General features: G+C 39.0%; 1 protein-coding gene across 1 annotated transcript in view; it reads right to left on the bottom strand.

Annotated features, from left to right (window-relative positions):
* Positions 1 to 2,037: 2,037 nt before the first annotated feature.
* GPM6A (glycoprotein M6A) overlaps positions 2,038 to 15,227 on the bottom strand; it is a 141,818-nt gene continuing 128,628 nt past the window's right edge. The window contains exons 5-7 of the mRNA XM_009882010.1: positions 14,001 to 14,077; positions 12,617 to 12,682; positions 2,038 to 4,305 (exon numbers count right to left, since the gene is read on the bottom strand). Of these exons, the coding sequence (XP_009880312.1) occupies positions 4,153 to 4,305; positions 12,617 to 12,682; positions 14,001 to 14,077 (296 nt within the window). The 3' untranslated portion in view covers positions 2,038 to 4,152. The remainder of the gene's footprint in view (positions 4,306 to 12,616; positions 12,683 to 14,000; positions 14,078 to 15,227) is intronic.

Here is a 15,227-nt window from a genome sequence, read left to right as displayed (position 1 = left end):
TGCAGAAAACCAGTGAGATTAATACTTGCGGTAACCCAGAACTGAATAATTGAAAAATGCATCGGGTCCTGACAATGGAAAGAACTCTCTAAACTTTTGCCATTGATTATTATAGGAAGTACAGTACAGAAATGTTCTGTCCCTAAATCTACTATGCCAACAGGAGGTGAATCGCAACTGTGGTCATGTTCAACAAATACTTATGACAGATGCATAACGCTTTACAATTTAAATAACTGCACTAAGTCAAGACTAATAATAGCATCTATTATTAAAACCAATGAATTTATAGATATTCCCAATTATAGTAAAAATCTTGTTTATTTTAGCTCCTTTGACAAAAATAATATCATTAACTATTTAGAAACATGAAATTAGCAAATTAGCATTTCAGTGCCTCCTGCTTTTAACTCTATCACCCAACTAGATGATACATTGGCTTCAGGAATGATGGTGGCTTAAAAATTCCCTTTCTCTCCACCCCTGCTGTGAACACTCATCCCCACGCCTGCAGTGCACTCCACTATTGCCTAAATCATGCTGATTAAATAGTGTGTGTGGTTGTGCTGAAAACAGAAATACTGGTACGATCATGCTGAGGGATTAAATAACCTTGTGCAAAAAAAAAAAAAAAAAAATGAGGTGATGTGGGTAGGGGAAAATGGGTGGGAAGAATTTCTAACTCAAGCAATTTTTGGATCTGTTTTGCCACACACTATTAGCACTATTGATGGGGCACAGTGAACTGTGAAGAAAATGGAAAATGGAGGATCTAGGGCCAGAAACTTCTTAATTTGGAGTTTTCCTTGAACTACACTCTTTTGTGCAGCAAAAAAAACTGCACCAAGAGGATTGGTCTACAACTGGTCGTCTTCTTTCTGAAAATCACAATAGCCACAGGTTTAGACTCAGCACAGAAGAGTCTATAGCAATCAAGATCCACGCAACCTACCTCGGGATAAATCAGCTTAGGCTGTCAACAAACAGAGAAGAGTCTGGAACAAACCAAATATGCGCAGACTTTGAAGTGAATCAGTTATGACTGATGTGCTGTGCTGTGGGAAGCTCCTCTGCTCCCTTGGCTTGTGCCGCTGCTGCGAGAATTGTTTGCCGTTAGGGCACGTGTTCTCACGGAGAGCACACAAAGAGCTACACAACAGCCAGTTCACTGAGAAACACACACGTTGTGCAACTGTATTTCAGTTAGTTTTCCTTAGCGATACCATGTTAATTGGCGCAGCTCTAGATTTCTCTTAACCCTTTAAATGACTCTACACGCACATGAGTAATGCGTCACCAGTGTCCTCAGCAACATCCAGGCGGACGTCAGAGCAGTTCCCTTGAGCTTTTTCCAAATGACACCACAGTCAAGTGAATCTTGCCCCACTTGTCAAAATATAACAAGTATGGCTCATGCTACCTCGCTCTTCCTAGACTATGAAATTCTGCTCTTAGAAGAAATTCTGCCCCTATTCTTAGGATATAACATTTCAGATACTAAATGCTGATTAAAAGACATATTTGAAGTAACCTGTGCATGGGCAATGACCAGGAGTTTTAATTCAGTGGAACAAACTACCCAAAACTCCCAAAACCGAGGCACATTTTCTACCCAGGGGAAGGCTGCACACTGTACTTTTTTACCTATGTGAGATCTGTAAAGACACACGCCAGAGAGAATTGTGTCATGAAAGGGGATAAGAATATCACTCTTTAGAGTTTGGATTTATTTTTTTTAATTATTCATTACAATATGAATTTTTGGTCACAGTTTTGACAGAGACATATTCTATAATTAATATAACATCTCCCTATTATTATTTTTTAAATTTTACTCTTTGTTCTCCTAATTTCTGCTAAAGGAACTATCTCCTTGAACACCTAAAAGTAGGTTGTGCAAAAAAACGCGTAAGACTGAGAACAGCCCTCCAACAGCAAGGACAATAGAAGGGACAAGCTTCTTCCATTGCTGGTTACGACGATTTGCCCAGTATAGGCAAAGAAAAAACTACGCAGCACGAACAATTAATAAGTACACAAAGTACACAAGTGTGTTTATTACATTTTTGCAAGCACTTTGTTCTACATTTCAAAAACGCCACCATCAAGCTGTTGGCACATTTATGTACAAAACAGATTAATTGTAATGCCTGCTACAAAGCATTCTTTGTGAAAATACAAACTCTAATACCAGAGAAGAGCCAAAAGCATTAACATCATTACATGAGTTTAAAAGACATAGTTTTAAAAATCAGCACAAACGTTTGAAGACACAAAACTGAAACACTACGATATAGAATCCAAAAGAGGTTCCTACTACTTTTTGCAGAACTGTAATACCGGTACTGCACATTATCAGAAAACTGTTGACCCCATAGGACAGCCTAAGTGTAAAAAAAAAAAAACAAAAACCAAAAAACCAAAACCCCAAATCAAAAACACAACCAAAAAACCCCCAAAACAAGCAAAAGAAAAGAAAATGAAAAAAAAAAAATTCAATCAACTAATACTACTTAATGCATTATCATGCCACAAGTAACTATAGTATTACCCTCTACTTACTACAAGAATTGTTAAAAATTACTGATGATGCATGACTAGTAATAGTACAAAGAAGAGTTTTACTCAAGAAGTTTTATTAGAAATGCACTTACACTGAGAGAGAATTCACAATGGTCCAATAAGTGCACAAAACTACCTAAGATTTTTAACACTGACAAAAATGTCTTGTCAGGCTACATCACTTTAAAAGACACTTTACAGCATTCTTGTAGCATTAGAAATAGGCAAAAAAAAAAAAAAAATCCACCAAATTTGGTCCAATAATACCGACTTATCTTAAATAGGGTTTTTTGTTTTGTTTTTGATACAGGTAATTCTTTCAAATTAAGATGACCTAACTTTCTGATAACGTTTTCCTATCAAAATAAAGGTTCAAATATATTACTACACTTTCAAATAATAAGCTCTGTAGTGTTTTTCACCTTACTTTAACATAGTACAGGTAAACCAATATGTGTAGGAAAGCTAGAAGCCAAGCTATAACATTTATGGAAGTCTCCTTTAATATATCTTTTACAGTTCAGACAGGTGCAATCCATTTAAATTTTTAAAGCAGGTAAAAAAGACATCTGACTCCTACGGTCACTGTATTTTTGATATATTACTTTCATAAATGTAGCTAAGCAGTAATTTCTTACATCGTCACATGAACAGCTCCAATTTAGCATAACCATCGTTGAATTAAAGAGAGATCATTCTGTAAAAAACTATGGATAACTATATCACTTAATTAACAATTGTCTATATACCATAACTCTTTAACAGGTAGCCGTGGTATTGAATTCCTTCAAAAGGCAAGTGGCCATGCATTGTTAGCACCACGGTCTGCATGCTCACAATACAAACAGGAATTATCACCCATGGAACTTGGAACAAGAGAATATTTTTTAAAAACATCGATAATAATACAATGTTAACAAAGATAAGAAGCACTTTTTTCTTTTTTTTTTCTTTTTTCTTTTTTCTTTTTTTTTCTCTTTTTTTTTCTTTTTTTTTTTTTTTTACCCACTGTTACAAATTTAGAAATTGCACCTTTGTTTAAAACGTTCCTAGGACCTTCATTCAAGTCGATCAGGGTCCATCTGGCAAGTTTTCCAAATATAAAGGAAAGTCATCAGAGTGTTTTCTTTATATATTGTACATCATGTACAATGGTCCCTTTGAAGTATACCTGTAGTTAAAGTAGTTATTGAACTCAAAACTAAAAAGTATAAAAAGCTACTTTTTTTTTTCCAAAAACATATAAGAAACAATGCAAAAGGTGTTATGCATAACACATACAAAGTGATTAAAAAAATCAAACACATATTGTATTTGACAATAGTTTAGTATCCTTGATCTAGCAGAACTAATTAGCTCAAAAGGATTCAGGAAAGGCTATTTAGGAGCTTTGTGGTAGAGAACGGTCACACAAACTAAGAACTAATTAAGAAACCAAGTGCTAGACAACCAAGAATTGTACATGGGTGATAAGTGAGTCACCCAAACTATCTTTTGTGAGAAGCACTTTCAATTTTTTTTAAAATGGTTGGATGGCCTTTAGTTAAACAACAACGCATTCACATGTTAGAAAGTAAGACAAGGTTTCTTTTATGTGTAAGCATTGAGCCGCTCTTTAGAGCGAGTAGAATGAATATCATGAAGCTCTTGTTCCTCCTTTGATTTAATATCCTCATATTTTTGCATTCTGCAAGCATCTTTCACATAGGCCCAGTTGGCAGACAAGACCATGAGATAGTGGACCTGTAAGAGAGGTAACAAGGAGTTAGGAACCAAGAGAGATAGTCAGAATAGAGCACGTTCAGACTCGAAAGCTGTGGGGTAGAGACTGGGTTTCCAGCAGAAGGAACTAAGCATGGTCAAGTCAAGAAGCAGAACAGCAATACAGTGCAAAGTTCCAGTTTGGGATTCAGTAATCCTCAGACTACTCAGCTCCCAGCTGTTACTGTCACCGTGACTCCCAGTTGGTAGCAATGGTTGTAAAAAATTAAAAACTCAGAGAAATTGACACGTCATCCCTGCTTTACTATTTCAGCTAGTCTGCAGATCTACGTGGAAAAACACCTCCTGGGAATTTCTTGCAGACTTTTCCCCGTTGAATCCCATTGCATCCCCATTTTCCCCATGGCAATCCCATGAACAAATCCAGGCTGGGTGGAGAATGGATTGAGAACAGCCCTGAGGAAAATGACTTGGGGGTGTTGGTTGATGAGAAGCTCAACATGAGCCAGCAATGTACACTCCCTGCCCAGAAGACCAACTGCATCCTGGGCTGCACCAGAAGCGTGGCCAGCAGGGCGATTCTGCCCCTCTGCTCTGCCCTCTTGAGATGCCACCTGGAGTACTGCGTCCAGCTCTGGAACCCACAACATAAGAAGGACACGGACCTGTTGGAGCAGGTCCAGAGGAGGCCACAAAGATGCTGCGAGGGCTGGAGCCCCTCTGCTGGGAGGAGAGGCTGAGAGAGTTGGGGGTGTTCAGCCTGGAGAAGAGAAGGCTCCGAGGAGACCTTATAGCAGCTTCCCAGTATCTGACGGGCACCTACAAGAAGGCTGGAGAGGGACTTTTTACAGGGGCATGTAGTGGTAGGGTGAGGCGGAATGGCTTCCAACTGGAAGAGGGGAGATTTAGATTAGATATGAGGAAGCCTGTGCGGGTGGTGAGCCCCTGGGGCAGGTTGCCCCGAGAAGCTGTGGCTGCCCCATCCCTGGAGGTGTTCAAGGCCAGGTTGGACGGGGCTTGGAGCAACCTGGGCTGGGGGGAGGTGTCCCTGCCCAGGGCAGGGGGGTGGAACTGGGTGATCTTTAAGGTCCCTTCCAACACAAACCATTCTGTGATTCTATGAATCACTATTTGTTAAAGTAGTTGCTTAAGATAGAAATATGCCATAGACACATCTGTAGTCTTACGATTACATACCTAATACAATTACAGAAAGATTTGCTTTTTCTTTATTGTAAAAGTTAGCATTTGTTTTTCATTTTGCCATGATTTCTGTCTTTCATCTCCAACTCTAGCTACTTTGTCAAAAACAGCTAATTTGGGACAAATTTGTCAAAAAGTGAAAAATATTTACAGCTAGGCAAAACATGACAAAATACAGTGACAAATAAACCTGAGGTCTTACAAGGGACACACACCTGTCAGCATTTAATTTAGTAGATTTCTTTCACTGTTGTATTCGTTATTCCGCAACTTATTTATGTAATTCTTTAAAATACATAGAAAACAAAAAAGTGATTTGTGCAATTTCTAAAAGACAATTTCTGTATACGTCTTGAATGGAGCAGAAACAATGTCCATGTTCCATGTAAATTTTCAAATAGGTAAAAATACATTTATTTATTTACTTTTTTAAGAAAACAAAATTAAGAGCTTTCCAAGTATTCCACCCAAAACCAAACCAAAAAATTATCTGAAAAGAAGGGGAAAAACCCCCACAGCCTGTGATTATTATACAACTTATTGGTGAGTATCAGAGATGGGACCTGACTTGCAGGGAACATGAATCACTGGATGAGCTGTGATGGTATACTCCCAAAGAACTCGGTTTATTTATGCTAGCGAATGGGGAGGACAGAATGTCTATGAATACATCTGAGGATTAAACACCAATTAAAGGATATTGGCAATACTGTCACATGAATAAATGTTTTTCACATGGCTTTGAATAAATTTAATCTGAAAGTCAGTGAAAGATATCTTACCAGTAGAGAAGTTATGTTCTGCAAATGCTTTCCATTAAAAATAGAGAATGTAAAACACCTTAATTGAGTTTGAGATGGAGCTTAGTAGCCTACAAAAATCACATGGTATGGCTGCCAGGGACTGAGCTTAACAACTGGTAGATGTCCAGTCTCCTGACTGGTGGCAATGAACCATCAAACAAGTGATAAACTTTAACACAACACCAATACCAGGAATGAAGCTGAGTCCTCCCAGGAACTGCTGCCAAAAATACTTTATTCAAATAAAGCTGGTGAGGGGTCTGGAGCACACGTCTGGTGAGGAGTGGCTGAGGGACCTGGGGGTGTTCAGCCTGGAGAAGAGGAGGCTGAGGGGAGACCTTCTCGCTCTCCTGAAAGGAGGGTGTAGCCAGGGGGGATCGGTCTCTTCTCACAAGTAACAGGCAATAGGACAAGAGGAGAGGGCCTCAAGTTGAGCCAGGGGAGGTTTAGATTGGAGATTAGGAAAAAATTCTTCACCTGAGGGGTTGTCAAGCTCTGGCACAGGCTGCCCAGGGCAGTGGTGGAGTTGCCACCCCTGGAGGTATTCAAAAGATGGGCAGATGTGGTGCTGAGGGACATGGGTTAGTGGTGGGTTTGGCAGTGTTAGGTTGATGGTTGGACTTGATGATCTTCAAGGTCCCTTCCAACCTAGACGATTCTATGATTCTATTCTAAATTTCCTTCTTCAGGGGCAGTCACATGCTATCTGCATTCAGTCCCTTTTGGAGTTAGTTTCCTTCATCACCACTCTTGTGGCCACCTACAGTGTAAAGTCTACTTCAGCTGCCTGTTAGAGCAACAAACTGCTCTCCTGTCCACTTCAGTTTCCCAGGTCTGGGTCTTTCAGGACACTTGCAGGCTTTGAAAGCTTCCCTTTCTAAGGTGGACCTCAAATGTCCTACCTTCAGTCAGCTGGATTTCCTTGCAAGGAGCCTCTGACCTTCTTGGGACATTCTCTGTTGGCTCTGTATCCAGCCAGAAGATAAAAATTTTCAGTAACAGTATTCAGCTGGTTTATTCCAAGTGTCTCTGGACATTTATTCCTCCCTAGCAGACTTTCAGATGCTTTCTGAGAGCATCTCTTATAGCTATGTTAATCAACTACCTCAGAGGCCACAGATAATTTTTTGAAAGCAAGAAGATTCCACGTCTTCCAAAGAAATAGAAAAATTAAACTAGGATTCCATTAATGGAAAATAGAATAATCTTAAAAACACCTTGAGATTATGTAAATTCTCCTGTTTGTGTTGGACTTGTGTAGATACCGGAGTATCTTAGATTCATATTAAGTGAACAGAGCCAATTTCGTATGTTCTTTCTTTTTCAGAAATGCCAATGTTGACTTTTCCCACAAACGTTTGGTGGCATTTGTTGCTGATTAGTGCTGGCAAAGGTTCATTTCTTAATCTGGCTAATTAAGATCAAGGAAAGCATTTTGAAACCCTTCAAAGGACCAAGCACTTTTGTTGTCTTTTTCATCCTGGTTGTTTATGGCAAGCTTTCACCTATTTGAGGAATACAGTCTGAGTTGAGCAGCCACAAAATAGGAAGAAGTGTTCAGAGAATCTGTCCTCTAGGAAAAAGGCTACACATAGTAGTATTTCTACATATCTTTAAGAGTTTCTTAATATCTCTAGTACTACACTCGCAACACAACCTGTGATGACAGCGCAAGTGCTGGAGGTGGCAGCATGTACTGTGTTACTCTGGGACACGTTCTGGTCATAATTTAGCACACAGGAAAAAGGAACGCCTCATGTCTAACTCAGATGTTCCTAAAAGCTTTCACCATGAGCAGTCACTGGAACAGGCATTTATAGATCAAATGAGAGACACTAATGCTGAATCCCCCTCCTGATGAATGAAATGCCTTAAAATTCCTCCATGGTAAAACTTATGAGAAAAATATCAAAAGAAACCAGTTGGTAATCCTAATTATTCTGTCATCTCAGAAAATTACAATTTGCATCCAATGAAAAAAACAGCGCTGGTCCTTTGAGGGTAAGAGTTCAATTAAAAAATGCCATCTGAACCTCAAACAGATTGTAGACGTGAGAATCTCAGAAGTGGGGGGTATCTGAGCAGGGTACTCACATCTTCCTGATCTTTCAAAACACATCTGCCAGAAAGCCTCACAACTGAAGAATACGTGATGAAAATGGGATCGTGTAGGCACATTTCTCATCCTCACAAAATATTTGGTAACGACCCAGTAAGAGAAAAAATTAAACCTGATGTCTTGCAGTTTCACTTGGCGTTTTTTTTCTACTAAAAAAAAAGGCAAACTATTCTGAAGGTTCATCGGCCACGGTCTGACCTCCATTAAACTCCCATTCTTCACACATCCCTTCCTTACAACATCACAGAACCAAACTTTTGGAATAACTGTTGAAAACTCTTGGAGTTCACATTCGCTATACGTAGGATGACTTTCCTGGAAACAACTACTTCAGCTTATGTAATGAATATAATCTCAAATACATAACCACGCTATATAATGGCATATACATTTAACCGTGCCACCACCTTTGTTGTTTTGTCCAACACCACGTTTCTAGACAACATTGTCACACTAAGGAGGTCATCTCTAAGTGGCTGTCTAATTGCATTTCACACTTCCATGACCTGAGTAGCCCGAAGCCGGTGGGGCCCTGTCGAGGCTTATTCAAATTGAAGCAGGGCAGCTTCCACAGTCTGCCGCGGGATGTTCCAATCACAGCCCTGTGCAAGACAGCGCAGGGTCTTCCCATACCCTACGAAACGTTCCCGCTGAGATTTCCTCGTAAGGCGAAAGTACGCTTCAACCTTTCACAACTGCAGAATCGCATCGAGGCCAAGAAGAGGTTTGGGTTCGTTCTTCCTTTCCTTTTGGGACATGTCATTGTCTCAGCAGGGCAGAAGTCTAAATAACTTTTTCCTCCCCTTTTACTTGCATCTAATATCCTGCAGAAGAGCACAATCATACCGGGGGAGAGGAACCGGATCGCTTATACATTTCCCTTGTCCTGGCTTCAGGAGAATTGATTGCACCCCCATCATACAGGACACAGCTTCAGGCCGAAGAGTACTGCTCACATGGTAACTTTTGAGGAGAGAAACCGTGTATCTCATAATTCAGTTTTGCTGTAGTGGTTTCGGGAAAACACGGGCAGGATGCTTGCTAGCCTTACGGGCACCCTTTGGGGTGGCAGAGTTTACACTTAAACAACGTCATGTCGTCTGTTTCTATCTGACACAACATTGAAAATAGTGAAACTAGTATGTGTTACTTAATGATCGGTTCTGTATTTGTTTATTATCCATTCAGACATAAGAAAGGGCAGTAATGTCCAGAATCATACCTAGTCCAAATTCAGTAGGATTCAAAATCCTGGCTAATTTTTCTGTGCTCAAGACTCATAAAAACCACCTACAACATAATAATTCTATCTTTTTTTTCATGTTGGGCTGAAGTCTAAGAATCATAAATTTTCAAAACAAACTATTTGACGCTTTCCTTCTCTGCAATATAAAGCTTTCCCTGACATATATTTTAAAAAATAGTTGGGTTTTTCTATATCACAATCCTAACTCATAGGCCAGTTGTCTTTTTGAAGCCCAAAACAGCATTCTCCTTTGGAGACTAAAGAGGCAACTAGGGAATTGTGAAAAAAAAAATTAACATTCATATACAATTTTGAGACCAAGAGAGAGATTAAAATAGTAGATATGGGAAAATTATGACTTGTGACCAAATGGTTCTGCAAGTATTAACTTTTTTTTTGTGGTTTTTGCGATAAATTACTACATTTTTCTAAAATACATTTTTAAAATACAGATTAATGAAAAGTATCCTAGTGACAGATGGTCTTAATATTTATGAACAAGCTGATTTCTCTGGTGAATTCCATGACAAATATTGACATTAAAAGAGTTAAAGAACTCTGTACATATTAAATAATCTGTCTCTTGCAAATGTCCACAAATCCAGAAGTGAGGATATAATGGAGTATATCAATGTCATGACTTAAAATGTCATTTAAAAGAGCAGATTTTACCATTTTAGTTTTTCAGCACTCTCTTTGATGATGCATTACTATTATTGGCTCATAATAAATACAAAATACTTACTACTTTAGTCAGATGGACTATTACGGTTTAAAGTAACTGTTTGCAAGAAATGTTTTAAAAGTGCAATAAATCAATAAGCTCTTTTGTAAAGGGCTGGTATTTTAATCTCATTATGGGATTATTCCTGCAACAGCACTTACAGAGAAGGGCATTGGTTCTCCAGTGATTTAAAGGGCTTCTGCAGGCTGTCCCATGCCCTAGTCCATTGCTGGTACCTTACCACCTTCTACTCATTTGAGTGTAGGATCTGGGGGGAAAAAAGATGCTTTCTTCCTTCTATATGAGACATTTAGGACCCAAAATCCATTTTCCCTCCCCTAAACTACTTCTTCCTTGGGAAAGCGAACATCCCTTGTTAATATCTGCTTGTCCAACCACAAAATTCTGAACTTTCCCTCACGTCCCGTGCCCGGACTTTGGGCTACCGTGTCCAGCATGAAGCACATTGCTCAACCTATAAACATGGTCCGTATGCTGGTTTTAAAAATTACCACCATCAGAGAGTGGAACGTGCTAGTCTTCCCCAGGAACTTAACGTCAGAATGGTAGGTTAAAACCAAACAATTTAGTTACAAAATTGAAATCTAGACAACAGAGTTGCAAATATTTCTTAAAGCATGCATTTACCAGCATTTGGACACTACACAATTTACTGGTATTTAGATCCTTAACTTATATTTCTGTTGAAACAGTCAGAGCATTATCGTGCCTGCTCTGTCCAGTCACAGACTCCAATAAAATACTTGTGTATGGATAATCCTTCATAAATATGTGAATAAATGTGAGCCATCAAAGTGAATTCCTCGTGGATTAGTGCTTGGTGTACCACATCTATGGCATCTTTGATATGGTGCTCTGAGATCTGAAGGGTTTTTTTTAAGCTTGATTGAAACTATCATGTATTTAAACTACGTGGCTCGATGCACCTACTTAATTTGCTTCCACGGAAGATGTGTTTGTTTTCACTGAAATTCTTTGGGTGGCTATTCTGATTCAAAACTCTTCTTTGAAATGCAGAATTGTTATCTGAACAAATTAGCATTTGACAACGACTACTGAATATACTTCAAAACAATAATGCACTGGAGAACTAATGGTCTCTTGGATATACTTTCCTAACACTGACACACATATTATAATAATTACTATTTCGTCACCGTTTTTTCAGCTGGAAGCAGAAAAGTGTCCATTAGGAAAATCCATGAAATAATTAATACAAATTATATTCCACTATTATACTTATTATTTGTGGTCTTGAGACAAAAATCACATTGAAAATAGATTTTTATTCATTTAGCTATTTCTACTGTGTTGGCAGGGTGTCATGAAACACTGAAAAAATGGCAGAGAAAAACAAACAAAAAAAAATCCCTAACGGAACAGGAATACTAGCCTCACTGAATACTCTCTGATTGTCCTTTTTTATAAATGCAATTCTGAGGAGAAAGAAAAATTTATGGCCCTAGGATTCAATGAAAAATTTCTAGTAGCAGTAGTACTAGTAATCACCACCATGAACACTTTTCTTATGGAATGCATCAGTACCAAATAACTTTCATTTTTCATTTCCCATTCCGGTGTGTATCATACAAACCTACACCGGCACAGAATCCCCATTCTAAAAATATGTTTAAGGAGACACAGCAGACAAAGGGCAGAAGAGCAGGGTGTTAGCTCATACACTTTCTTTTCCTAGTAGAATGTTCTCATTGGCAAAATGTCATCAAATTCAAAGTAATCGTCATTAAAAAAAAAGGTAAAACTTAATCCTGACAGAAAAACTGACGCTTTCACAGATATGCACAGCCCTGACAAGAAGAGTCTGCTCCTAAAATAGCAGCATGGCAAGTCCGCGAATACCCAGAAAGACATCGAGCATAAAAGGATGTTACTATGGTCATGAGACAGACACACGAGTTCAGACACTTCTCTGAACACAGTGAGAGAACAGTAAAAAATTTTAGCCTGTACCCAAAGGAGGGTTGTTTTTTTTATCCAAAAAAGTAGCCATGATATTCTGCTTCAAAGGGAATCCATCACTATATTTAACAAAAAACAAACAAAAAAAAAAGATAAGAGAGAGTATTGAATTACAGAATTATATTTTAGTAGTAGCATTGAGTGATAGCATGGAAATTGAATAACTGGCACTGAGTAGCAACCAGAATGTATTGGCAATTCAGAAGACGAGGGAAGCGCGGTGTTGGGCACCTTACCATGGCGATGACCGCTGCGCCCGCTCCAGCAAGAGCCACAATGAACAAGTGGAACGTCATGTTTAGCTGCAAAGGGGGACAAAGAAAGGGACTTTCAGGGTGGTACAGTAAACAGAAACTCAACAGAAAGGTCTGAATAACGTAGAGCAAATGCCTACCTTCCCAGCACTGCCCTTCTACAAAAGCAACGATTACTATTATTTTTGCCAAAAGATTGACATCACTACATGTCATTGCACTTCTGCCTGTTTTGTTGCAATACTCATATCAGGGATAAAGCATAATTCTATTTAAAAATATTGTATTTAAATTATAAAATATAAGAATCCCAATTACTTATAAATAAACCGTTCCACACTTTTTTCTTTTTTTTTTTTTCCACAGTTACAATATGACCTTACTAGATCTAGAAATGTTTGTGGCCATTTCTCCAGTGGCAGAGGCAACCTAAGAAAACCCCATTTGCCTTCATTAGCTGTAGCGTTGCATCTTCATGCATTGATCTCCATCCTTCCCAAACTTGCCAATAAAATTTGTTCATAGTGATATAATAGAAACCAGGTTAAATAATCATTTAAAGGTTTGGGCTGGGGTGAGGAAGGCGGTTAACTCAGATGAAAAAGGTTTGTTTTTCATTTCAGTGACCTGGTTTACACAGCAGCCACGGAGCATCGGGTGCACAGCGAGGGTTGCGTTTTCGTAGACGGTTTTGGTATAAAGGCAGGTTGCGTACCTTCACGCTAAGCAGATTTATTCAAGCAGAGCAATACCCAGTGAAACATTTAGCAAAGCAGCCTCTGACTTCAGAGGGATCAAGATTTTAGCCTCTCTTTTTGTTTGAGAGAGATGTAATTTTGTTTGTCCTGTCGTCATCCCCGACCACTTAAAAACAAACCAAAAACCTCCGCTGCACTTAGGCCTTTGCCTAAGGGAAAAAAATACAAAGAACGTACTAGGATTTATTATCCTATCACGCTGCAAGATTTGGTCAAGCCCATTTGAAAGCTTCACTCTCCTGTCACAACAGTAATCACAAGATCTTCAAACAGTGATTCATTACACAGACCTATTCATCGTGCAGCAGGTGCATTAGCTTTCAAACACATCTCAGTAAAAATATACATGACAATGGAATTCTTAAATAAAAACCCCATAAAATGCGAGTGTATTTAGAAAACAAATGGCTGGAGAAATTGCACTGACTAAATTTGGTACGTGGTAAAAGATTAGGAAAAGTACGTGCTGACTGTATTTTCCACTGGGATTTTATCTCATCACCATAGCTAGAATTAGAACATTAAGAGTAAGAAGAAAACACACATTGGTTGCTACCTACTATAACATATATTATGGATTTGCCAAAAATATTATCGCATTTATTCACCTCGTTAGAATCACACATCTTGATGAAACTTTCTGATGTGGTGCAAACCTTCTTTTCCTCTCCAATGGTTACAATACCTGGAGCAGAACAAATATTGAGAGCATTTAGTATTCCTAGTACATAGCAACATACTTCATGTGAGCCAGAAAAGCTAAGAAATACAAATTCTTGGCTGCTTTGCAGAACTTCTTTTAAGAAGAAAATATTTATTTTTTTTTGTGATGCTGGGAGGGCTGGAGCCCCTCTGCTGGGAGGACAGGCTGGGAAAGTTGGGGGGGTTCAGCCTGGAGAAGAGAAGGCGAAAAAGGGGAGACCTCAGAGCCCCTTCCAGTGCCTAAAGGGGCTCCAGGAGAGCTGGGGAGGGACTTTTCACAAGGGCATGGAGCGACAGGATGAGGGGGAATGGTTTCAAACTGGAAGAAGGGAGATTTGGATTAGATATTAGGAAGAAATTGTTACATGTGCGGATGGTGAGCCCCTGGGGCAGGTTGCCCCGAGAAGCTGTGGCTGCCCCATCCCTGGAGGTGTTCAAGGCCAGGTTGGAGGGGGCTTGGAGCAACCTGGGCTGGGGGGAGGTGGCCCTGACCAAGGCAGGGGGGTTCTAACCAGATAAGTTTTATGGTCCCTCCCAACCCAAGCCTTTCTACAATTCAATAATAATTTAAACCATCACAAAACTAACCCATCATCTATTTAGTAAAATAGTAGAAACTATTTTAAACCATGCAGGTAATAATCTTTCGGCCATTTTTGAAAATATCTTCATTCCAGACTGTGATCAGCACAATAATCAAACCACCAGAATAATATTTGCCACCAGTATATACACTTACCGTGTTGTTCACAAACATTCTCTCCCCTCATGTGGAGAAATGTGCTGTATATTATTTTCAGACATGTCGATCCGGTACAAAGCTTCTTTCACAAGTCATAAAAAAGCGTTACCCAAATGTATACTTTATTGTAATAATAGTTTCTCTATCAGCAAGAATAACTAGAATCTGCCACATTGTTTACTTTAGCTAATGTCCAGATACTAAATCAAAGACTAGCCTGAAGGAAACTGCTGTAACTCAGTTAACATGAAAAATAGTGCTGTTCTTTCCTATTAGTAATCAGCAGTTTTTTCACTGAATTTACAGGAAATAAGTAGGTTCACAGAATACACATTTTGTATGTTAGTGTTCTCTGCACATTTTAAATAGAATTAATAATTCAAAACAGGCA

Source organism: Charadrius vociferus, unplaced genomic scaffold, assembly GCF_000708025.1.
Source record: "Charadrius vociferus isolate BGI_N301 unplaced genomic scaffold, ASM70802v2 scaffold141, whole genome shotgun sequence".
NCBI lineage: Eukaryota > Metazoa > Chordata > Aves > Charadriiformes > Charadriidae > Charadrius > Charadrius vociferus.
Note: the sequence above shows the minus strand (reverse complement) of the source record. Positions and strands in the feature narration are given on the sequence as shown.